The 24,723-nt window shown below is 40.8% G+C and overlaps 1 protein-coding gene across 1 annotated transcript; it reads left to right on the forward strand.

The window, feature by feature from the left end:
* Window positions 1–805: 805 nt before the first annotated feature.
* On the forward strand, window positions 806–24,174 carry LOC311223424 (myosin heavy chain, fast skeletal muscle-like; the record flags this gene model as incomplete). Its single annotated transcript, XM_084308212.1, has 39 exons — window positions 806–1,012; window positions 1,102–1,230; window positions 1,331–1,487; window positions 1,576–1,603; window positions 1,701–1,806; window positions 1,910–2,002; window positions 2,090–2,153; window positions 2,234–2,332; window positions 2,456–2,559; window positions 3,098–3,236; window positions 6,203–6,321; window positions 6,522–6,671; window positions 6,778–6,948; window positions 7,043–7,343; window positions 7,567–7,637; window positions 7,732–7,819; window positions 7,935–8,052; window positions 8,132–8,255; window positions 12,205–12,341; window positions 12,435–12,690; window positions 12,798–13,040; window positions 13,129–13,305; window positions 14,227–14,372; window positions 14,486–14,576; window positions 15,682–16,071; window positions 16,158–16,284; window positions 16,363–16,481; window positions 16,577–16,773; window positions 16,866–17,049; window positions 17,141–17,306; window positions 17,410–17,534; window positions 17,677–17,985; window positions 20,141–20,344; window positions 22,745–22,870; window positions 23,216–23,386; window positions 23,496–23,600; window positions 23,722–23,817; window positions 23,918–24,049; window positions 24,154–24,174. 39 exons carry the CDS (start codon window positions 806–808, stop codon window positions 24,172–24,174), a joined length of 5,790 nt encoding a protein of 1,929 aa, XP_084164338.1.
* Between the last annotated feature and the right edge of the window lie 549 nt (window positions 24,175–24,723).

Below are 24,723 nucleotides of genomic sequence, written 5' to 3' on the forward strand. Positions count from 1 at the left end.
TATAATGAATGTGACAACCTACCCGTGTGACAACGTCCCCCGTTCTCCCCTATGTATCATGAATGACGGTATTGTAAAAATCCATACCTTTGATGGTATACCTTCATATTTGGTATACCTCCCATCCTTCAAATAATTGTTCTTTGGGGAAATAATATTGGGGATGTGTCCATAATTCAGTGTGATCAAATTTAAATTAATATACTGGGGGGAAAAACATATAACTCAAGTAATAACGGAATAACATTAATACATGATTATTCTCTCAAGCAGGGTTCTACATTGTGAAAAGTTCTTCTGTGATCGGGTAGCAACAAGGTAAGAACAGAACATCCTACAACCTGCCATTATTTCTCCAATAGTCTTCTGCAATCTTTACCCCAGTGGTGGTTCAGAGTGAATTTAGTTTTGTTTCCACATCCAAGTTGGTCCTAGTGTAGGTTGTGAACTTAAAAATTGTTATGGGAGATGTGGCTGATATACCAATACACTGCATGCAATATAGTTATCTCTTGTGCCAAAAAACTGGCGTCATGATAGACATCCAATGTACTGCAACCTTTTAGTCGGTTCAAACTAAAATGAACAAGGACACAAAGTATTAAAGATGCAAAGAATGGTGACATTAATAGGTATACTTCAATGTATTCATGAATGAGTGGTCTATGAGGTCTAAATATATATACACATAAGATAGGAGAAAACATGGTATCTTTTTGTCAGTCAAATATAAAAGCAGCATGTTTGTTAGTTTTAATCTTAATGTACTAATTATGTTTTTGTCTGTTGACAGGAAGCCGCCACCATGAGTACAGACGCGGAGATGGCCATTTATGGCAAGGCCGCCATTTATCTTCGTAAGCCAGAGGCAGAGAGGCTTGGTGCTCAGACCGCACCATTTGATGCTAAGGCAGCTGCTTACGTGGCTGATAAGGAGGAGCTGTACCTCAAATGTACCATCCTGAAGAGAGACGGTGCCAAAGTCACTGTCAAAGTGCATGACACTGAGGAGGTAAAGTAGGCTGTGTGTTTCATACAGAATTCAAAGCAATACAACTTGCAGATGACGCGGTAAACTGAAATTGTGTTTCTGTATTTCAGGAGAAAACCGTTAAGGAAGATGATGTTCACCCTATGAACCCTCCCAAGTATGACAAAATTGAGGACATGGCCATGATGACCCATCTCAATGAAGCCTCTGTGTTGTATAACCTCAAAGAGCGTTATGCCGCATGAAGATATTCTCAAATATGAGTAAAAGGTGCAATATTAATTAATGACCCTTAAGATAACTTACTGTAAATGTTCCTGAATGTCTATTCCCCTTCAGACCTACTCTGGGCTGTTCTGTGCCACTGTGAACCCCTACAAGTGGCTCCCAGTGTACGATTCGGATGTTGTAAATGCCTACAGAGGCAAGAAGCGTATGGAGGCCCCACCCCACATCTTCTCTGTCTCTGACAACGCCTTTCAGTTCATGCTTACTGGTATGTCCTGGTCATGAAAATCCTATGAATTATTATTTTTGGTTTGGTTAAACAGATAATAAATATGTATTTTCTTTACCTTTCACAGATAGGGAGAACCAGTCTGTTCTTATCACGTAGGTTTCTCATCTATTGTTCATCAAAAATATCAATATAATCAAAATGATTAAAATTAGTTTGTGAGTTTCTCTTAATTCAATTATCTATACACAGTGGAGAATCTGGTGCCGGAAAGACTGTGAACACCAAGCGTGTCATCCAGTACTTTGCCACAATTGCAGTGGGAGGTGGAGAGAAGAAGAAAGAATCAAAGATCGAGGTAAAATACTGAGAGAATATACTGAAAATGGAAACCACAGACATTTGAACAAAGAGTGGACATTTACTGATATGATTGTTAAAATGTGAAAATGTAATTATAGGGGTCACTGGAGGATCAGATCATTGCAGCCAATCCCTTGCTGGAGAGTTATGGTAACGCAAAGACCGTGAGGAATGACAACTCCTCTCGCTTTGTAAGTTGAATATTTTCTTTTCTATCAAATATCACTTGGGCATTACTTGGTTACACAATAATAACACTGTTGTGGTCTTCTGAAAAGGGTAAATTCATCAGAATCCACTTCCTCCCAACTGGCAAACTGTCCAGTGCTGATATTGAAACATGTAAGTATAACATTCACATACAAAATTAAACAAGTGACATTATTAGTAGGCTAGATATTTATTATGACCAAACCTCATAGATCTGCTGGAGAAGTCCAGAGTGAGCTTCCAGCTTCCAGATGAGAGAGGCTACCACATCTTCTACCAGATGATGACCAACCACAAGCCTGAGCTGATTGGTGAGCTGAATAACTGATTAACCGATAACTGATATAACTCATCTTAATTGTCAACAACAATGGTCCATAATCATTTGACGGAAGCAGATCCAGTCTAACTTATTTGATGTGTTTCCACACCAGAAATGACTCTCATCACCAGCAACCCCTATGACTTCCCCATGTGCAGTCAGGGTCATATCACTGTGGCCAGCATTGATGACAAAGCGGAGTTGGATGCCACTGATGTGAGTGATGTGTAGTAATCTACCTACAGATGTTCCAACTTATTATATTATTTTGTATGTTTAAATGTTAATTTAAGAATAATTACATTAGGCTACATTATGCACTTTCTCAAATTGCCATAAGATGGTAAATGACTTAGAATTAACCTGACCCGTCAGATGGTTTGTTACACAGAAGAACCATCTGGGAAGTATAGTTAGCATGCATTTTCAAGATGAAAAGCAAGTCAAAAAAGCAAGTCAATACATTGCATTAAAGCAAAACAGCAATGATCGCTTATCCACTTATCCAAAACATTTTAATTTAAAAACCTAGTTGGCCTGAAGGAAGCACTATGGAGCTCAAATTTAGAAGGCCTTCAATTCAACACCAAAATTCGAATTACAGAGAAACGTAGCTGACATATCCAGCTTTCCTTGCTCTACAAGTGTGCCTTTAACCCACTAGTCCACAATAAAGCTCTTGGTCACTTGTCTGCATGTGGCTGACATTCTTATATATTTTTTCTTTTACTTATTTCAACTTATTTTCATACAGGATGCTATTAATGTTCTGGGCTTCACTGGTGAAGAGAAGAATTATATCTGGAAGCTGACTGGTGCTGTGCTTCACCATGGCAACTTGAAGTTCAAGCAGAAGCAGCGTGAGGAGCAGGCTGAGCCTGATGGCACAGAGGGTGAGTATTAAAACATATAGGTTCACTATTTTTCAAACCAGCCCTAATGTTGCTTCCCATCATTTATAATCATGCATCGCAAAATCTCACTGATAGATTTAGAGTTGAGAAACATATCCCTCCACTGCAGCTTCTCTGTGGACTTAATTCAGTCTCAGTCTAATAGGGAGGTGTAGTGGTTACGTCATTTTCGTTTTTTCCTGTTAATGTATTTCCCCATTGCCCATTTCTAAAACGGTTCGTTTAAAACAAATAAAGCATGGACATTGGCACGGTGTACCTTTCTGTGCGTATTCATCCACAATCTATAGCTCAACATGAAAATATTCGCAATTAATCGTAAAGGTAGCAAAATAACAACGTTTATGTTTTCGTTCGCTGGGAAACTACACTGCTATTTGGCGCTGCTGACTGACGTCACCACAGCGTAGACGCCTGGCTTTAGTTGCAGACCTAGGATCAGATTTCCCTTACATCCATAAGCTTAACAATTCGTACAATGGGAAAATAACTGACCCTGAATCTGTGGCTAGTATCTCTCTGGTGATCATAACCATTTATCAGATGAAGCCAACCACCATTTCTAAAAGCAACAACCACGTTATCATTATTTGTATTCACTGCATATTAAATCACTGTAAATACTAATGTAAATCATTGTTTCGTTGTACATATTGTGTATAGTCTATAACGTTATTGTTTTTACGGCGGGCTCTACATGCCCCAATTTAAAATGGTTATCTCCTCTTTGTATACTTTTGTCCTCACAAACAAAGTTATCTGCCAGGGAACTTATAGAAACGACAGTAGTAGGCCTAGTTATAAGGTTTTTGAGCTTGTAACGTTCACGCTAGTTAGCTATCGTGGTATCAGACGGCCGTGACGTGTAGCTAGCTAGCTTGCTAGCCGGCATGATGTGTGCAGTCAGTGCACAGGTCTGAGAAGAGGACCTGCACATTTTACTCTGTCCCGAAATGCCTCTACATGCCCCGATTTAAAATGGTTAACGACAGTAGACATTGCTAACGTCTAGTACGTTTAGCGAGGTAACATTAACGTTAACTAGCTAGCTAGCTTGGTATCAGCTGGCCGTGACGTGGATTAGGCGACAGCACTGAACAGGCTGCCTAGTGAACAACAGGCTGCCTACTGGTAAATGTAGTTCTTTTTTTACGACAAATTAAAAACCTTATAACTACCTTTATTTCAACCAAAAATGCTTAAACAATAATGTTAGTGGTAGAAGGGAACTCATTTTGTGCAAAAATGGAAGCTTGTCAATTTCCATGCGGCAGAATTGTTACAATAGCCGATAATCCATTTTCCCAATGATAAATCCCTATACGGGTGGAACAACCAGTGACGTCAGACTACACCTCCCTATTGGGCTTTACTTTTATAGTTTAGACCTTCAAAAACCATGATAAATCTACTTTTTGAACTCACAGTATATGTTTACAGTAAACGTTTGACTGAAACACAAACCATGCTTTCTATCAGGTTATATTGACTTAATATTGTAAATATGTTCCCTTGGCTACATCCACGCAAGAAGCAAACATTGTGCTCCTACATTTTTCTCCCCCAAGAGGAAAAACTATAGTTTAATCAAAAGAAGGAAAAATCTACAAATGTTTTATAATTAGCCGTAACTCCAATGGAATACATACATACTACAAGAGACAAGATACAAAATCACAGTCTGTTAAGTCGAGGGAAAGTGTTCAGCCTGGTCATGATGAATGGTTTGGGTTCAGATTGGGCAATTATTGGAGGATGCTGCTTACGCCTCAAAAATGTACATTCACAATCCATTGTGGTAATTAAAAAAAAAATCTAAAATAACATGATCGTTTGAGCAAGTATCATGCAGAATTTTTGCAAGAAAACATTTTCAGTGATACAATCCTGACTTTCACACAGGCACATTTGCCTTGGGCTCTGTTTTTGTTCAAGTATTATATTCCATCTTTGCTATGCTAGTGTGACTCTATGGCATCATGCTGTCTCTTTGCTATGCTGAACCCTAGGTATTATGCTATCCAGGCACGTGCACACATAGAGCCCAATGGGTGCTCGAGCACCTGCCCTTTTGAGCCTCTTAAAAAAGTGCTCTTACATTTTTTTGAAATATTTTCTTTTAATTTTTTTTTCACCGTTGCACATATAGACTGCCCTTCCAACTGAAAAATGTCAGGATAGAATCAAAATATTAGGTAAAGAGAGAGAGATGCCCCGTATTCTGCCTCTCTGTGGACCTATATATTGTATGCATACTGTAGCGTGGGTGGTGATGATGCTGATGATGATGATGATAGAAACCACTGTGGCGCATACAGTTGAATGCTGGTATTACACTCACTGAGGGACACGAAGAAGTGAAGTCCGATGGGATTTGGGAATCTCAAATACAAATCGGGATTGGAATAAAAAACGCATTTATATTAAACAATAAAGAATATACAGCACTTCTTGGGTTCTGTAGGGTAAGCACTTATTCCCTCCCCCCTGAACATTTATGGAGATGTATGGGTCTTTTAAGTCAGTGATAAAGGTGTCTTTCAAGGATAAGTGAGCTCAAGGGGGCCCCTGCCCAAAAAGGACACCCAAAAAATAAGCTTGGTCGCGCGCTTGGTTAGAACACACACAGGTATACTGCCCTTTTCAGCCGTTGAGCACCTGCCCCTCTAAAGTCCTGTGCACGTCCCTGATGCTATCTATTTGCTATGCTAGTGTACCTCTATGGCACGCTGTCTCTTTACTATGCTAGTGAAACTCTATGGCATTATGCTGTCTCTTTGCTATGTTAGTGTAACTCTATGACATTATTTTGTCTCTTTGCTATGCTAGTGTGACTCAATGGCATTATGCTGTCTCTTTGCTGTGCTAGTGTGACACTATGGCATGAATCGTGAATCCAATATTCCTGGATATTTCTCCTGAATGCGTTTTATACACATTTTCAGAGGCTGACAAAATCGCCTACCTTTTGGGCCTGAACTCTGCTGACATGCTGAAGGGTCTGTGCTACCCCAAAGTGAAGGTCGGAAACGAGTATGTCACCAAGGGACAGACTGTGCCTCAGGTGAGCAAGATACATTACATCCTTCCCCTTCTATGTATTTCACACACAGGTCACAGCAATTATGTTGCTTCACATTTTCCTGTATACACTATTTCCAAAGTAACATTTTGGAGAGTGTGTGCAAGTGGCAGACTGACAGCATTGGAGTGCTAATGTATGTAGATACATGCATTTTAATTCAATCAAATAATTTTTTTCAGGTCTATAACTCTGTTATGGCCCTGGCCAAGTCCATCTATGAGAGGATGTTCTTGTGGATGGTCATCCGTATCAACCAGCAGCTGGACACCAAGATGCCAAGATCGTCTTACATTGGTGTGCTGGACATTGCTGGGTTTGAGATCTTTGATGTAAGTATGCAATTATGGCAATCTATAGACTGCCTAATTTCATGGAACGACATTTCCTCAAGTAATGTAGGAGATTAGGCTAATATATATTTCCCCCAACTGACAGTACAACAGCATGGAGCAGCTTTGCATCAACTTCACCAATGAGAAACTGCAACAGTTCTTCAACCACACCATGTTTGTCCTGGAGCAAGAGGAGTACAAGAAGGAGGGTATTATTTGGGAGTTCATTGACTTCGGCATGGACTTGGCTGCCTGCATTGAGCTCATTGAGAAGGTACACCATAACGTTGTGACTTATTGAAATATTCCTTAGAATTCCACAAGGTGTGTCTAAATGATCTGTATATCTCTTTTCCACTTTTATAAAGCCCATGGGCATCTTCTCCATCCTTGAAGAGGAGTGCATGTTCCCCAAGGCTTCTGACTCTAGCTTCAAGAACAAGCTGTTTGACCAACATCTTGGCAAGAACATAGCATTTGAGAAACCAAAACCAAAAAAGGGAAAGGCTGAGGCCCACTTCTCCATGGTCCACTATGCTGGAACTGTGGATTACAACGTCACTGGATGGCTGGAAAAGAACAAGGATCCACTGAACGATTCGGTGATGCAGCTTTACCAGAAGTCTTCCGTTAAACTGCTGCCTGTACTGTATCCTGCTGTAGTTGAAGGTACGTCATTATGAGAAATATACTTTTAAGTGTGATTATTAAGATTTGTACTTTGGTCTAAGAGACAATTATCTCAACTTCTAACTATCCTCTGTGATGTCATACTAATTGTATTTTCAATGCTATCAATTAAATTACATTGTCCAACAAAAATGTCCAGCATAATTCCATTTAGATAATAATGTTGAATCTATAAACTGATGATGTATTATCAAATTATTAGAGACTGGTGGTGCAAAGAAGGGAGGCAAGAAGAAGGGTGGCTCCATGCAGACCGTGTCCTCCCAGTTCAGGGTAAGATCTAACAACAAAACTTGTTGACTTTTTGGAATTAAATACAAATAATTGCTTTTCATGAATAATATTTGGTTTTGATATGCATCTACAGGAGAACTTGGGCAAGCTGATGACCAACTTGAGGGCCACCCATCCTCACTTTGTGCGTTGCCTGATTCCCAATGAGTCAAAGACTCCAGGTACACTAACAGTTAACATGATGTCTTATTATGATGTGCTTTAGTGATTTAGTGTAGTGGAGTGGTAATGAGTCATTACATTGTCGTAATAATCGTGAAAAAATCTTCTCTGTAGGTCTGATGCAGAACTTCCTGGTTATCCACCAGCTGAGGTGTAATGGTGTACTGGAGGGTATCAGAATCTGCAGAAAGGGATTCCCTAGCAGAATTATCTATGCTGACTTCAAGCAGAGGTATCCATTAACTCTCAACACATTTTGAAACTTACAACTACCTAAGTGCTGAACATGACCATGAACTCTTTCACAAAAGGTACAAAATACTGAATGCCAGTGCCTGCCCTGAAGGTCAGTTCATGGACAACAAGAAGGCCTCTGAGAAGCTGCTTGGTTCAATTGATGTGGAACATGAAGATTACAAGTTTGGGCACACCAAGGTAAAGAAAATACTAAATGTTGATTGACTTAATTGAATATGATGGTCTGAGAGAAGTCTCAATACTGACTGTATGGAGGGTGTCCAGTATAACTTAATAACCAGATAATTACATATAATTTATTTTCTTAACATACCAAACAAGTCGTTGTATTTACCTGCTGAATCCATTTAGACTAAGATATTTCTGAGTCGGGTACTGCCCTAGTAAATGGACTGCAATTATACTGGAGAATTTACCCCCTTGATTCATTTGGGTTGGTGTGAACACTGGAATCGAACTTGGGTGCAAACAACCACATCCTGGTCCACCTGTTTGAGGTGGTCTCAGTCTGCTTCCAAGGAAACCCTGGAGTGGTTTGTTTGATGTGTAAAAGCAATCTGAAAAATATACCTGAAAACTGAACATTTAATAAGCTGATTGGACAGTTTTCCATTTATTTCCAAATATACTGTACACTTTTTCATCATCTAATCACAATGCTATTATTTCCACTGTGAGGTCAAAATAGCCACATAATGTTGTGATACTAAACAAACTTTGCATGCATCATTCATATCACAGTAGTGTGTGTATAAGTAATCACCAAAACATTTTTGTCATAGGAAAGAAACAGTTGTGATTGACAAAATGGCAAAATGGCTGTATTTATATAGCGCTTTTATCAAAAGCGCTTTACAATTTGTTCCTCACATTTTACCCATTCACTCACACATTCACACACTGATGGCGGAGGCAACCATGCACGGTGCCAACCTGCTCATCGGGAGCAATTATAGGGTTAAGCGTCTATAGCTCAAGGACACTTCGACACCCTGGCCTGGGAGGAGTGGGAATTGAACCGGGAACCTCCAAAGGACTGCCCCCACGACAATGTATGAGGTGCCGATTGGGAAACAAGTCTGTCGAATACAAGACACCACCTATCCAGTTATCCTGCGCGACCCAGTTGGTCCATGCGCGCCGCCTAGTTGGTGCGCCGATTGGGACAAAAGCCTGTTGAATACAAGACACTGCCTATCCAGTTCGACCACGCGCGATACCCAGTTTTGGTCTGCCAGAGAGGACCAAATGGCCCGCGAGAGAGGCCCAGATGGGTCCGCGCAAGGCCAGATTAAGAATTCAGAGGCCTCTGGGCCAGACTCTTGTGGAGGCCCCCACACACACACACACGTGCACGCAGTGGCGTTTTTATAAAACATTGGTGGGGAGGGCGGCTACGTGGTGCAGTGGGCAAGGCGCTCACCACGAATACTGGAGACGCTGGGTTCGCCTGTTCGAGCCCAGCGCTCCACATTGCTTTCAGTTTAGCTGGTCGTCCGTACTAATACACATTGGCAGTATTAGGGGGTGGGAAACTGATGGGTAGGGATCGGGCGTTGTGGACAGCGACTCCTACAGGTCGGTTGGTGCGCCTGCGCAGTAGGATCAGGAAGCGATGGGGCCGGCGCCCCTCCAAAGCGCAGACCCCTGACGCTGAAAGATCGCGCCGCGCAGGTGAAAAAGATGCGACTGCTGTTACCTCGAGTATCGGAGGGGACTCGTGCTATGTATGACTTAGTCCACATTGCAGCCGGCTTGTGAGAGGCAAGAAACAGCGTTCGAGTGCCACCTTCCACTCCCAATGTTAACGTTAATATCGCCTAATCTATGTTTTAAATTATGGCTATGTGTCTAATCTGCCCGTCACTTATCAAAGAATCATTTTCCAGTCAGTGTTGTCAAGGCAGATTGGTTTTTTATCGCTTCATTTCCGTTTGAGAGCATTTTGAAAAGCACCCGTTTTCGGGTGAAAAACAGCCCATTCTGTGATAATCGCCTTTTACTGGAATATTCCAGAACGTTGATATTTGTCGGCCTATTTATGAATCGTTTTCAAATAAATGCTAGATGATCAATAGTATACGTGCACGCACGCACGTTCGAGCCGCGCGCTGATAATAGCTGATTTCATTTCCTCATGGATTTTACAGTGAAACAGATAGAGCACATATCACAAAAAAGCTTATATCTCCTCGAAAACGAGTCTGATTATCCTAACACTGATAACATAGATTCCTTACCTGACATCAGATGGTATCCAAATGGTATATTCCAATTCCTGATCACCATTCGAAAAAATCGATAAGTGTATAGATCTAACGTGTATACAGTAGAACTCATGATCCGCGGGGCTCAGAGGATCCAGAATGAACTCTGGTAACCCTGGCTGCATCAGTGGACTGGAAAATGTGGACTGGAATTTTTTTTTTTTTCCATCCATTTTCATTGAGTCCATTCCAAAAGGGTGATTTACCATCTGGGAGACGATAGGGGGCGCTTTTTTCACATCTGATCGCCGGCGGCCCTTGGGTAGGCTAGGGTAGGCTTGCGTGATGCAATATGATTTCAGATCGCAAAAAAAAAAGAAAAAAAATAATCTCGTGAGTGGCTTTAAACGTAACTATCGCAAACACGAGATTGGCCGTGAGTGGCTCTCATAGTGTTAAAAAGTGCTGGCCTTTCAACAGTAACAGTAAACAGCGCCATCTGGCGCTGAAAGTGTTAATATGCGTCTTTGTTTACGGTTTGATTATCACTGATACAAAGTAAAATAGTGCAGTGCAATAAAATAGTTAGTAAAATAGAATAAAATAATGCAATAGTGCATTGCAATAAAATAGTTATCATCGTATTTTTTCGGGAGGCCGGTAAGGAGTGCATTACAGTAGTCGAGTCGGTTTGAGATAAAGGCATGGATCTGGTTTTCAGCGTCCTTTTGATTTATAAATGGCCGTACTTTAGCTATGTTTCTAAGGTGGAAGAATTATGTTTTTGTCAACTGATTGTGATTTAAAGCTTAGGTCTGAGTCTACCATAACACCAAGACTTAACTCACTCAAATACAGTTAGCAGCTGGATAGACTACAGATGGAAATTAGCTTCTGCTAAATCTGGTGCAAACATATTTTCATGTAACAATGATTAATTGTCAAAATAGATTCGGGGCTTTTCAGAAAACATTCGGGGCTTGAGCCCAAGTAGCCACCCCCTAGCCCCGCCCTGAAGTGGCTGGGTGGCGTGGCGGAGATTGCGCTCGTCACCAATGCAAGAGACTCCGGTCTCGAATCCCGATGTCAGCATTGCCTGCGGCTTGGGCCAGTCGTCATCCTATCTCAATTGACAGAGTTAGAGGGTGGAAGTCGATGGGTGGGGACTTGGACGTTGTGGACAGCGACTCCTACAGGTCGGTTGGGTGACGCCTGTACAGCAGAGACAGGAAGTAGCGGGGGCAGCGTGAGCCTCCCACGCGTTACTCCTCGCCACTGAGAGTCCGCGCTGTTCAGGTGAAAAGATGCAACAGCTGCCTCCTCGTGTACCGGAGGGGACACGTGATGCAAGGCTTCTATCCTCACTACAGCCGACCAGTGGGAGGCATAGTCTAGCAACGTTCAAGACAGGGGAGGGGAGAATTGGTCATACGAAATTCGGATGGGAGAAAAATTGAAAAATAAGGAGAAAAAGTGGATAAAAAAAAGAAAAGAGGGTGAAGAAGGCTGGGAAAGATCAATTGGAAAACAAAGTAGCTCAGAACTGTGCATGATCTGTGCAAACCAAATTCAGTCATTAGCACTCAAAATTATGTCCAATGTTTGTTTTTTAATTGGCAATATGAATATGAAACAAAAGCAAAATAATACAAGCTGCCAAAAGAATAAAAATTTCACCTTTGATTCGGACAATTTCAAACAAACGTATGTGTGATTCAAAATGATTTTGACATTGTTGGAGATTAATATGAAGTGAATGGTATCTAGTAGGTAGGGAAATTAATCATGATAACTGTTTCAGTGATAATGTCATCTATGATAAATCCATGCCTGAGTTTTATTTAAAAAAAATGCTGGCATTATCCCATCAAATAAAAACCAACAAAGTCATATAAGAATATGTCATTCATCTTATTCAGGTGTTCTTCAAAGCTGGTCTGCTGGGTGTCCTTGAGGAGATGAGAGATGAGAAGCTGGCTAGTCTGGTCAAAATGACTCAGTCTCTTTGCCGTGGTTTCCTCATGAGGAGGGAGTTTGTGAAGATGATGGCGAGAAGGCATGTTGAAAACAGCCACATTCTAAATACATTGTTATGTTAAAAAACATGCTAAAATGAATTTTGAATTGAACAGCAACTCTTTTTTCACAGGGAAGCTATTTATTCCATCCAATACAACATCCGCTCATTCATGAATGTCAAAACCTGGCCATGGATGAAGGTTTACTACAAGATCAAGCCTCTTCTACAGACTGCTGAGACTGAGAAGGAGCTGGCTAACATGAAGGAGAACTATGAGAAGATGACGACAGACCTGGCCGCTGCTCTGGCTAAGAAGAAGGAGCTGGAGGTGAAGATGGTGTCTCTTCTCCAAGAGAAGAGTGATCTGTCGCTGCTAGCGGCATCTGTAAGTAGACTTCATCTGTCTAGAAACTGTTGATATATGTAAATTATAAACTGTCTCCCTGTTTATGTCATATAGAGAATAATATTATCATTATTATTGTGCCCTAGGAATCAGATAATCTGTCAGATGCTGAGGAGAGATGTGAGGGACTTATCAAGAGTAAGATCCAGCTTGAGGCCAAACTCAAAGAGACAACTGAGAGACTGGAAGATGAGGAGGAAATGAATGGTGAGCTGACTGCCAAGAAGAGGAAACTGGAGGATGAATGCTCTGAGCTCAAGAAGGACATTGATGACCTGGAGCTCACCTTGGCCAAAGTGGAGAAGGAGAAACATGCCACTGAGAACAAGGTTCATAAGTATTTTCTCTGGCTAAATTATCAAACGATAAAAAGATGATCATTCATTTATGATAACATGATTTGTATTCCTTATTCAGGTGAAGAACCTGTCTGAGGAGATGGCCGCTCAGGATGAGAGCGTTGCTAAGCTGACAAAGGAGAAGAAAGCCCTCCAAGAGGCACATCAGCAGACTCTTGATGACCTGCAGGCAGAGGAAGACAAAGTCAACACTCTGACCAAGGCCAAGACCAAGCTTGAGCAGCAAGTGGATGATGTGAGTTATGAGTTCTATAAAAATGTTGAAGAAAACAAACAGGCAATTTTAGATGAGCTGTGACCAATTTGTCATCAGGAAATTTTACATTTACAGTTTATTGCTGCCTGGAATGCTTTAACCTGAACACGAGATCCATTATCTTTATGCAATTATGTAATTGGCGGAACAGTGTTGTAGCTGGATATATGTACAAAGTCCCATGTCGAATGGACTCTGCAGTGTACAATTTATTGCGTTTCAACATTGAACATTAGCGCCACCATCTTGGTTGTTGGTGTGATATTTAGAGTGAGAAATTGCCACATCAAAATCTTTGTGGCAAATTGAATGTCTCTATTATATGATTTTTGTGAATATCACCATCATGTGACTGATTCACACAAACCTTTGGACATCTCTTTACTATCATGGAGCAAGCATGTGTGTTAAGTGTGGTGTCACTTCCTGTTTACAGTGTCTTTTTCCAAATTCGATTAGGAGTAGCCATCATACAGAAAGACCTAGAAACTTTCAGGAATACACATTTCAAGAAGCTGTGCTCTTGATGCCACACAGCAAGCGTTGTGAGAATCAGGTGAATAGTCAGGCTTGGAGGAGTGGTGGAAAGATTCTAAATGGCAGAAAATGCAATATGGCAGACATGGGTCATCCTACTGGTGAAGTTGTAGAAAAGGGATAGCTTGGATGAGCACAAAGTCTAGTGTCAATCAGATTTACGGTGTTTATCTTTGAATGTTTGGCAACGATCTGATCAACTGGCATGAAATGTGATGTGTTGTGTTGACACACCAATATCTATCATTATGTCTTGGCAAATTATTTATTAACATTTTGGGATGGTTCAACCGTTCAACGTATAGCTGCTTGGTTGCATCTAAAAATCCTATTGTTGACCAATTTCTAAACTTAAATTCACAGCTTGAAGGTTCTTTGGAGCAAGAGAAGAAGCTCCGCATGGACCTTGAGAGAACCAAGAGGAAGCTTGAAGGTGACCTGAAACTGGCTCAAGAATCCATCATGGATCTGGAGAATGACAAGCAGCAGTCTGACGAGAAGATCAAGAAGTAATATAGATTGGGTTTCACTTATATACTGTACTGTATATTTTCTCATGCATGACATAATATACTGTGTGAAGATGAGGTAACTATACTGTTTTTTCTTATGAATCTTATAGGAAGGACTTTGAAACTTCCCAGCTGCTTAGCAAGATTGAGGATGAGCAGTCCCTGGGTGCTCAGCTTCAGAAGAAGATCAAGGAGCTGCAGGTGAGTACCATTATACTTTACCTCTTTCGTACAACATATTCGCCAAACATTAGATTCTGATTGGCTGAGAGTATGGCATTTATTCATTGAATCCACCAAAGTAGTGCCAATAAGTAGTTTCGGTTCTAAATCAATTCCGAAAAATTTACAACACAACTGATTACTATTGATTTTCAATTGTAATTTACTTTACCCTTGCAATGACACTCAGTAGCGAGAGAGAGCCACAATCTGAGGCTATAGCCAAGATACAAGATTTATTATTGCCAGTGTTGGTACTAATCATTTTGTTATGATGTGGCAGCTATGTCCCAGCCCAAAACCACCAAGGCAAAATGTGTAGTTGTTTGCTGGAACATTAAGTAAGGGATAATGTATAGACGAGGACATTGTCGCAAAATAATTGACCGACACGGAGTTTAAAATACAGAGCCGCCTCGAGTATAGCTATACATTATCCCGCTTATTACATGGCTAACTTACTAACAATATACCTAATTAATTTTACATTGACTCGCAACACTGGTTCTGGCTCCACTCATCGCTTCGCCCTGTCATCGCCGGTAGCCGGCAGTGTCTGATTGCACTGATGTCAGTGGGCTTGATTGCGAACAGCTGTGCACAGCGGTCATTATTGTTCCACAGAGGTCCGTTATCGGGTAATATCGGACCTCTGACGCGCTCTATTGACCAATCACAAGCAAGCATTTCGGCGAATGTGAAAACGCCATGTAATAACAGTAAATAATGATTCCATTGCATAGGAATCTAATGTTTGTGAATAATTGTGTTCCATGCATTAGTTAGATCTTCAGGTATTGCCAGGAAAACAGAGATATCACTAGCTAAATGATTTTATTTTCAAACGTTTAAAAGTCCATATTTTCCACGTTTTTGTGGAAATTATATTATTTGATCGTAAGCGGTTGTATGAAAAATGTACTTGGGCCCAGGAGTTACAATTTAAGTGTGTAATGTGTGACACCTCTGTGTTGTGACATTAAAGAGTGCTACACCTGGCTGCTCCTTCATTTTCCTTCAATGAACCTATTGTTAAACTTATGAATTGCAATCACTCATCATATGAATTTTAAATCATTTAAAGGCCCGTATTGAAGAGCTGGAGGAGGAGATTGAGGCTGAACGTGCTGCTCGTGCCAAGGTTGAGAAGCAGAGAGCTGACCTCTCCAGGGAACTGGAGGAGATCAGTGAGAGGCTTGAGGAGGCTGGTGGAGCCACTGCTTCTCAGATTGAGATGAACAAGAAGCGCGAGGCTGAGTTCCAGAAGCTGCGTCGTGACCTTGAGGAGTCCACCCTGCAGCATGAAGCCACCGCATCTGCTCTCCGCAAGAAGCAGGCTGACAGTGTTGCAGAGCTGGGAGAGCAGATCGACAACCTCCAGCGTGTCAAGCAGAAGCTGGAGAAGGAGAAGAGTGAATACAAGATGGAGATTGATGACCTCTCCAGCAACATGGAAGCTGTTGCTAAGGCCAAGGTATACTAATCTACACAGTACATATACATTCATGTGTAGAACACATGTCTGAAAAAATTACACAACCCATTCAATGTGATTAACAGGGAAATCTTGAGAAGGTGAGTCGCACCCTTGAGGACCAACTTAGTGAACTGAAGGCCAAAAGCGACGAGAATGTGCGCCAGATAAATGATATCGGCGGTCAGAGAGCAAGACTTCTAACTGAGAATGGTGAGTTTTTTTTTTTTTACTCTAGCATTTTCTTTTTTTACTCTAACGTATCTAAAATAAATCAAATTTCGAAATCAGGTGAGTTTGGTCGTCAGCTTGAGGAGAAAGAAGCCCTTGTCTCCCAGCTGACCAGAGGCAAGCAGGCCTTCACTCAGCAGATTGATGAGCTGAAGAGGCAGGTTGAGGAGGAGGTTAAGGTGAGCAGAATCTTCTCAAAAAGGTATGACAGATCTTTTTCTTTGAATTATTATTGTCTCTAATTAAATTGTACTTATTTCAATAACCTTTTTAGGCTAAGAATGCCCTTGCCCATGGTGTTCAATCAGCCCGCCATGACTGTGACCTTCTGAGGGAGCAGTTTGAGGAGGAGCAGGAGGCCAAGGCTGAGCTGCAGCGTGGCATGTCCAAGGCCAACAGTGAGGTGGCCCAGTGGAGGGCCAAGTATGAAACTGATGCTGTCCAGCGCACAGAGGAGCTTGAGGAGGCAAAGTAAGTCAATGTTGTTATTTTTTACTGTACATCTCAACAAACATAGTTAATTACATTTCATAACATTGTTACATTTAATAATTGTTCACCAGGAAAAAGCTGGCCCAGCGCCTTCAAGAGGCTGAGGAGCAGATTGAGGCTGTGAACTCCAAGTGTGCCTCTCTGGAGAAGACCAAACAGAGACTCCAGGGTGAGGTGGAGGACCTCATGATTGATGTGGAGAGGGCCAATGGTCTGGCTGCCAACCTTGACAAGAAGCAGAGGAACTTTGACAAGGTACATTGATATTCATGACTTTAACTAAGGACATGTAGTGAGAATTTGTGCCTCCAAATACTAGGTTACATTTCTCTAAATGACTTTGCAGGTCCTGGCTGAGTGGAAGCAGAAGTTCGAGGAGGGCCAGGCAGAGCTGGAGGGAGCTCAGAAAGAGGCTCGTTCTCTCAGCACTGAGGTGTTCAAGATCAAGAACTCCTATGAGGAGGCCCTGGACCAGCTGGAGACCCTGAAGCGCGAGAACAAGAACCTGCAGCGTGAGTCCGTTAAGAAAAAGATACCATGATAGATGTAGATGAACACACTAGCTAGGAAAGCTGCAATGTAGTGTTTCTAATCCCTGTTTTGTGGTATCTACAGAGGAGATATCAGACCTGACTGAACAGATTGGTGAGACTGGAAAGAACATCCATGAGCTGGAGAAGGCCAAGAAGACAGTGGAAACTGAGAAGTCAGAGATGCAGACAGCCCTTGAGGAAGCTGAGGTAAATATTATCTTAGCTATCTCTACATTATAATGTTATTTTGTTTGTAAATTTTGTTTTTACAGTTAATCAAATAATGTATATATATATTTCCATTACATTCGAAAGTGAACCAGGACTATTATTGGATGTATATTTTTAGGGAACTCTGGAACATGAAGAATCCAAGATTCTGCGTGTCCAGCTGGAGCTCAACCAGATTAAGGGTGAGGTTGACAGGAAGCTGGCAGAGAAGGATGAGGAGATGGAGCAGATCAAGAGGAACAGCCAGAGGGTGATTGACTCCATGCAGGGCACTCTGGACTCTGAGGTCAGGAGCAGGAATGATGCCCTGAGAATCAAGAAGAAGATGGAGGGAGACCTGAATGAGATGGAGATCCAGCTGAGTCATGCCAACCGCCAGGCTGCTGAGGCCCAGAAGTCACTGAGGAATGTTCAGGGACAGCTCAAGGTACTGGATGAGGAACCTTTGTATTACGCTGTCACAGTATAGTCCTCTATATGCTAATTAATCAGTGATCCAAAATATGAAAGGTTTATATGTATGTCATTATATTCTTAACTCATTGACTGCCACACTGTTTTTGCATCTTTACTCCCTGGCGCTTTGTTATTGACCATTTTCACAATGTTTGCGGACCCATCGTATATTCTATATTATAGCTATGGAGACAATAGTATGGATCATTTGACAGACACTATTTATACTCCAACAGGGACAAAACTGTTTATTTCTACATACCTTCGTTTGTGCGCTATACCACGCAAAAAATCACCCCGTTTCACAATAATCCAGGCTGTTTTTCTAGATTGTGAGATATAGTGTTTTGTGCAGCGTATGTGCAAATTTCGCGGCTGCTCGCCTGAAACCTATATTATTGCCACGTCAAAGGTAAACACTACCATGTTTCTTCACAAAGCCATCAGGGTTGGGGGGGGGGGGGGGGGGGGGTTCCGACGCTGCGATCATTACAAAAGCATGTTTTATGATGGGTTCGGTAAAATAGACGTTACCTTTGTCAGTCTCCACTCTTACTCCAAGTGTCTTGAATCACAACAGGATCGATACATATAACGTTAGGTGGTCCTCATCCGTTGTCTTCTTCTAGTCTGCTCGGGCCAGACTATACCACAGAGCCGAATAGGTTTCCTTTTTTTTTTGTATTTTCTTTTTTTTATTATTTTTTAAACAAACATATAAACAAACATGACAACACACGATAAGATATACAAGCATTAATTAACAGTACATATCCAATGAAATTACCATTTAGTAAAATGTCTTATACAGGATATACCCCTAATACCAGCTATCTAATACCCTACACACATATGCTCTAGCTCGTACCCCCCCCTCCCGGACCCCCCATTGGATAATCCATCCATTATCATTCGCTCCTAACCAGACACTACCATTATATGCTAGCTTTTATTCTCTCCACCACTTCTAACCACATTGTCATTTTGGATTCATTGAGACCCAAAATTCTTGCTGTGGATATTTCTTGATAAATCACATCGAGATATGTAAGAATCCAGACCTTCCGGCACATTTTCTCCGGTTGAAACCATCGTGATGCTATCAGCTTTTTAGCCACTGTGATACCAGATAAAACCAATCTCTTTAGCTGTGGATGTACTGCATATTAAAAAACATCATTCAGCAGTAATACAGAGGGGTGTACAGGTATATTCAGAGTTAAGAGATTTGATAATTGCTGGGTCACTTCTTTCCAGAATATCTTAACTGGTGGGCAGTCCCAGTACATGTGCATAAATGTCCCCTCGTCCCCATTTGTACATAAGGAGCATTTGGAGTCTTATTTAAGACCCATTCTGTTCAGTCTTATAGGAGTCAAGTATGTCCTGTGAATATAGTTAAGATTGATTTGTTGATGGTCTGGGTTCCTTGATGTAAGTCGAACATTTGCCCAGGCTTCTTGCCAATCAAAATCTATTTCCAGGTCTGGTATATCCCTCCTCCAGACTGAGTCTAGGTGGAGGGTTTCATACGAGGACGTTAGTAATTGATGATAAAAATCTGAAACAAAACCTCCCGATGTCTCTCTTTCATAGAAAAATGTGTGGTATCTGTGGTGTACAATTGGTATCTTTAATGGAACACCGTGAGCCTTCAAACATAACAATAACTGTGCGTAAAAATAATATGTGGAATCGGTGAGATTAAATTGTTTTCAAATAGGTTTCGTCTATAGTTTGACTATAGTATTTTTATGATTTACCAGAAGTGCTGAGTCCAACATAGTCTGGTGGAAATGCACCTTATCACCCATAATCATCATCCATATAATCTGTTTTGTTTTAGAAAAAAAAGAAAAGGAACAAAAAACGAGATATCTCATTTTTGGCGCTCAACCGCTGGCTCTCAGAAACAAGATATCTCGTGATTGGCGCTCAATGAGTTAATTGCTGTTTACATTTATTTTTGTATTACTGTTGATGTCCCCCACTTGCATGAGCTATTGTAAATTAAGCTCCAATTCCATGGCTGCCTGAAGCTGAAAAGCATGTATGGCATACCCTTAATTGTAGCCACATTCGGACCTTTTGTGATAATTTCAGTCACCTATGTCTTTTAACATTAGGATGCCCAACTGCACCTTGATGATGCGCTCAGAGCACAGGAAGACCTGAAGGAGCAGGCTGCCATGGTTGACCGTAGAAATGGACTCATGGTGGCTGAGATCGAGGAGCTGAGAGCTGGTCTGGAGCAGACAGAGAGAGGCCGCAAAGTGGCTGAGCAGGAACTGGTGGACGCCAGTGAGCGTGTTGGACTGCTGCACTCTCAGGTAAACAAACAACATTATCTGATCATTTGTTTTTAGGCATGTGTTTCTTTGGGTTATGTGTGAGCCATCCTTGAAACCAGTGGAGGCTGCTGACCAAATTTTTAGGTGAAGCACAAATTATTATATTATATTATATATTAAATAATATTTTTAAAACATCCCCCACTGTGTGTCAGTAGTCAGTGGACACTGATGAAAACATATTAACATTAGGTGACAGCGGACCTGACCAGATGAAAACATATTAGGTGACAGCGCACCTGACCAGATGAAATCATATTAGGTGACAGCGCACCTGACCAGATCAAAACATATTAGGTGACAGCGCACCTGATCAGATCAAAACATTTTAGGTGACAGCGCACCTGACCAGATCAAAACATAATTAGGTGAAGGTGACAAGGAAGCCACATACTCATACCCCCCCGACACTCAACTAACCGCCTCGGACAGTCCTTCATACCAGTGGCCATCAGGCTCCACAACAGTGGGCAGCGACTGCTGCCAGACATCGACCTAGAACTAATAGGAACCCAAGTAGGACAATAACACTACCTTATGCATACTGCACCTTATGTGGATACTGTGAATAATGAATAATGTATATTTCAGTTAGTTAGATAGTAAATTATATTGACCTATTTGTTTACACTGCTTGTGTTGTTTTCACTACCTGTACCCCCCCCCCCTTCCCCCATGCTGCTATGATGCCTGAATTTCCCCAAGGGGATCAATAAAGGAATATCTTATCTTAAAAGGAAAGATGAAATTACCTACCTGGGTTCCATCCTATAGAGGCAAATCTTTCCTGTGACAAAATGGGATCCAATGTAATAAAACTAAGTCAACCAACGAACTAGATTCCTGTACCGGATCTCCTCTCTGGTAAACAAGAATACCTTGAAGACTCTAACAGGAGCACTCATTCAAGGGTACTACGACTATGCTTGCACCTCATGGTACCAAAGCACCTCAAAGGCACTAAAAACAAGATTACAAACATCACAAAACAAACTGGTCAGACTACTGCTTGACCTTACTCCTAAAACCCACCTCACCCCTGTCCACTTTGATAACCTAGGATGGCTTAGAGTAGACGACAGAGTACAGCAACTTGCAATGGGCCTGGTCTACAAGATACACTACACCACTAAGATACCCATGTGCATGTCGAAATACTTCCCAAAGGTCAGTGAATACCACGACCACAACACCAGAGGGAGTTCCACAAATCATGTTCAACCCAGATAAAATAATAAAAAAAAAAAAAAAAACGTTTTTTTTAATAAAAGAAAATAGTCATAACTTAGAAATTAGATTGCATAGGTCTATGAATCGATATCGCGATTCTGTTTCGATTAATTGCCCAGCCCTACAGTGTGTACAGTAAGTTAGCTTGGTGATTATCATTGTGATGTAGGCTAAGCTGCCTAGCTACTGTTAGCATACAAGCACTGTAGCCTACTTACGTTTTTTCTGATCCAGATGCATAAATCCACTTCTTCATGTTGCTCAGTTGCTGGTTTATACTTCGGTCCTAATGTTGGTGCAAAGTTTAATTTAGCCTGACTTGTTATAGCTGTACAGCTTACTAACTACTAAACAACTTTCTCATAGTCTCAACTTTCACATAGTCAAAATGGGTCCAGCTGCATGTGAGGAGGATAGGTTTAGCTCGGGCCAATCTCAAGTTTCTCAAGTTTCTTTATTATTTGTCATACAGAAGTACAGAATACTTTTATACAAAATGCTTCTTTATGTTACATTTTGTATAAAAGTATTCTGTACTTCTGTATGACAACTAATAAAGAAACTTGAGAAACTTGAGATTGGCCCGAGCTAAACCTATCCTCCTCACATGCAGCTGGACCCATTTTGACTTTGCAATGCAGAAATCTCTGATTGGATTTGCAAGGCTGCCAATCATATTCAACCTCCGTGTATTGGATGTCAAGGGCTGTCAATCAATCAATCCTCCATTCAATGGCAAGAGTTTAACTGCACAGACCGTGCTTAGATGAAGTTAATAGCCTATTTTGATTCGCTGTTATTTATTATTTATTTAACAATGGGTCACACCTGTGAAGTTTTCTTCACGAATAATTACTGCAGGCAATACTGCAGTGCAGGCCTGCTCAGAGCTGTACATTTTGGCCATTTTTGAAGAAGAAAAAAAATCACTGGCATTTTTTTTACAGAGGAAAACATTTATAATAAAAAAATAATAATAATAATAATTTTAAAAAAAAATATATATATATATAGTTTTTTTTTTTTTTATATATAGGTATATGTAAATTAATAATAATTATGAATTATGAGTGAATTTGTGTTTCACGTGTTGTCATAGAGAAACCTCCACTGCTTGAAACTCTTATCTGTATAATGTTTTTCTTTTAGAACACCAGCCTTCTGAACACCAAGAAGAAGATTGAGACTGACCTGGTCCAAGTCCAGGGTGAAGTAGATGACAGTGTTCAGGAAGCCAGGAATGCAGAGGAGAAGGCCAAGAAGGCCATCACTGATGTGGGTTTACATTTCATATGAGTTTCTTTATGGCCAAGAAGGCCATCACTGATTTGATTTGAAATCTTTATTTCGAACATCTAAATAAATACAAACAATATAAAATCAAAACAAATAATTGATCTCAAGAAATTAAATAAAAAAATAAACAAAAGCAAAACATAACTCAATTTACATGTTCGAAAACATGAAACATGAAACTGATGTGGGTTTACATTTCATATGATCGTTTCTTTATGGCCAAGAAGGTAATCACCGATGATTTAATTTCTTCATGTAATTTCAGTCAACAATGTAACATTTTCTCATGACATTTCTAGTGAATACAAATTATTTATCTTATAGGCTGCCATGATGGCTGAGGAGCTGAAGAAGGAGCAGGACACCAGCTCTCACCTGGAGAGGATGAAGAAGAACCTGGAAGTCACAGTCAAGGACCTGCAGCACCGCCTGGATGAGGCTGAGAATCTGGCCATGAAGGGGGGCAAGAAGCAGCTCCAGAAACTGGAGTCCAGAGTAAGATCAAATAATAGCCACATGTCAAGATATATATTGTTGAACTAATGTAGTCATCTGTACAATTACAGAGAAACGTGGATTCTTAATATTTTATCCAATTCTGAAGGTGCGTGAGCTGGAAGGAGAGGTTGAGGCTGAGCAGAGACGTGGAGTAGATGCTGTTAAAGGTGTCCGCAAATACGAGAGGAGAGTGAAGGAACTCACCTACCAGGTATGTCATGTTCACATTCATGACAACTTGATCATCATTAGTGTTTCTTTTGACTGAAGGAAAATATTGAACGATTTCTAACTCATTTAGCTGATTCATTTTAATTCCTTGCTTCCATTAGACTGAGGAGGACAAGAAGAATGTTGCCAGGCTGCAGGATCTGGTCGACAAGCTGCAGCTCAAGGTTAAGACCTACAAGAGGACGGCTGAGGAAGCGGTACGTTGTTTTAAGTCAAAATGCTCTACTTGTCTTTCTTCATGCTTTTCATTCTACTCTTAGTATTCCTAAGTAATACTGATCTATGAAACTTCCACAGGAGGAGCAGGCCAATGGTCACCTGTCCAAGTGCAGGAAGGTTCAGAATGAGCTGGAGGAGGCTGAGGAGCGTGCTGACATTGCTGAGACCCAGGTCAACAAGCTGAGAGCTAAGACCCGTGACTCTGGCAAGGTACATGTGAATATGTTATCTGTTGATTGATACAGTGGATTTTAAGTATGATAAGACTCAAAACCTTCCATTGGATATTGTCTCAATATCTTTATCTTTTACAGGGAAAAGAAGCTGCTGAATAAGCCTCCAATCTGGACAATTGAAAACATGTTATATATTGTACAGTAATATGACAACATTATCTACTGTATTTCAATAAATGTTGCTTCAAAATAATTTTGTTTATCCTTTGTTTCATTACCATGTCCAACCAGTGTTAATTTCGTCAGCTATTTAACATTTTTGTTTTAGTCTTAGTCATGTGTCAAATGCTCTTTTTCGTTTTTTTTTTTTGATCAAATTTTTTTTATTGACATTCTCACGAAACAAGACAACACATTAACCACAATCACAATACATAGAACTTCACAAGAAAATAACAAAAACAATAACAATAATAATAATGACTAACAATTATACAGACAAGAGAAAAGAAACCAGAGTTCAACCTACTAAATTAATTCCAAGGGGTACTATCTAATAAATGGTCTTTCCCAGTGTTCAGTCCCGATTCCCGGCCGTGTGACCCCATATTAATAAAACGTACATCTCCAACCCACCACAAGGTCCATTTTTTGGGGGAACACGACCTGAAAACAGAGCAATGAACCTTCATGAAAAAACAAAAACCT

The sequence above is a fragment of the Notolepis coatsorum genome, assembly GCF_963971535.1.
Source record: "Notolepis coatsorum genome assembly, chromosome: 2".
NCBI classification, from domain to species: Eukaryota; Metazoa; Chordata; class Actinopteri; order Aulopiformes; family Paralepididae; genus Notolepis; species Notolepis coatsorum.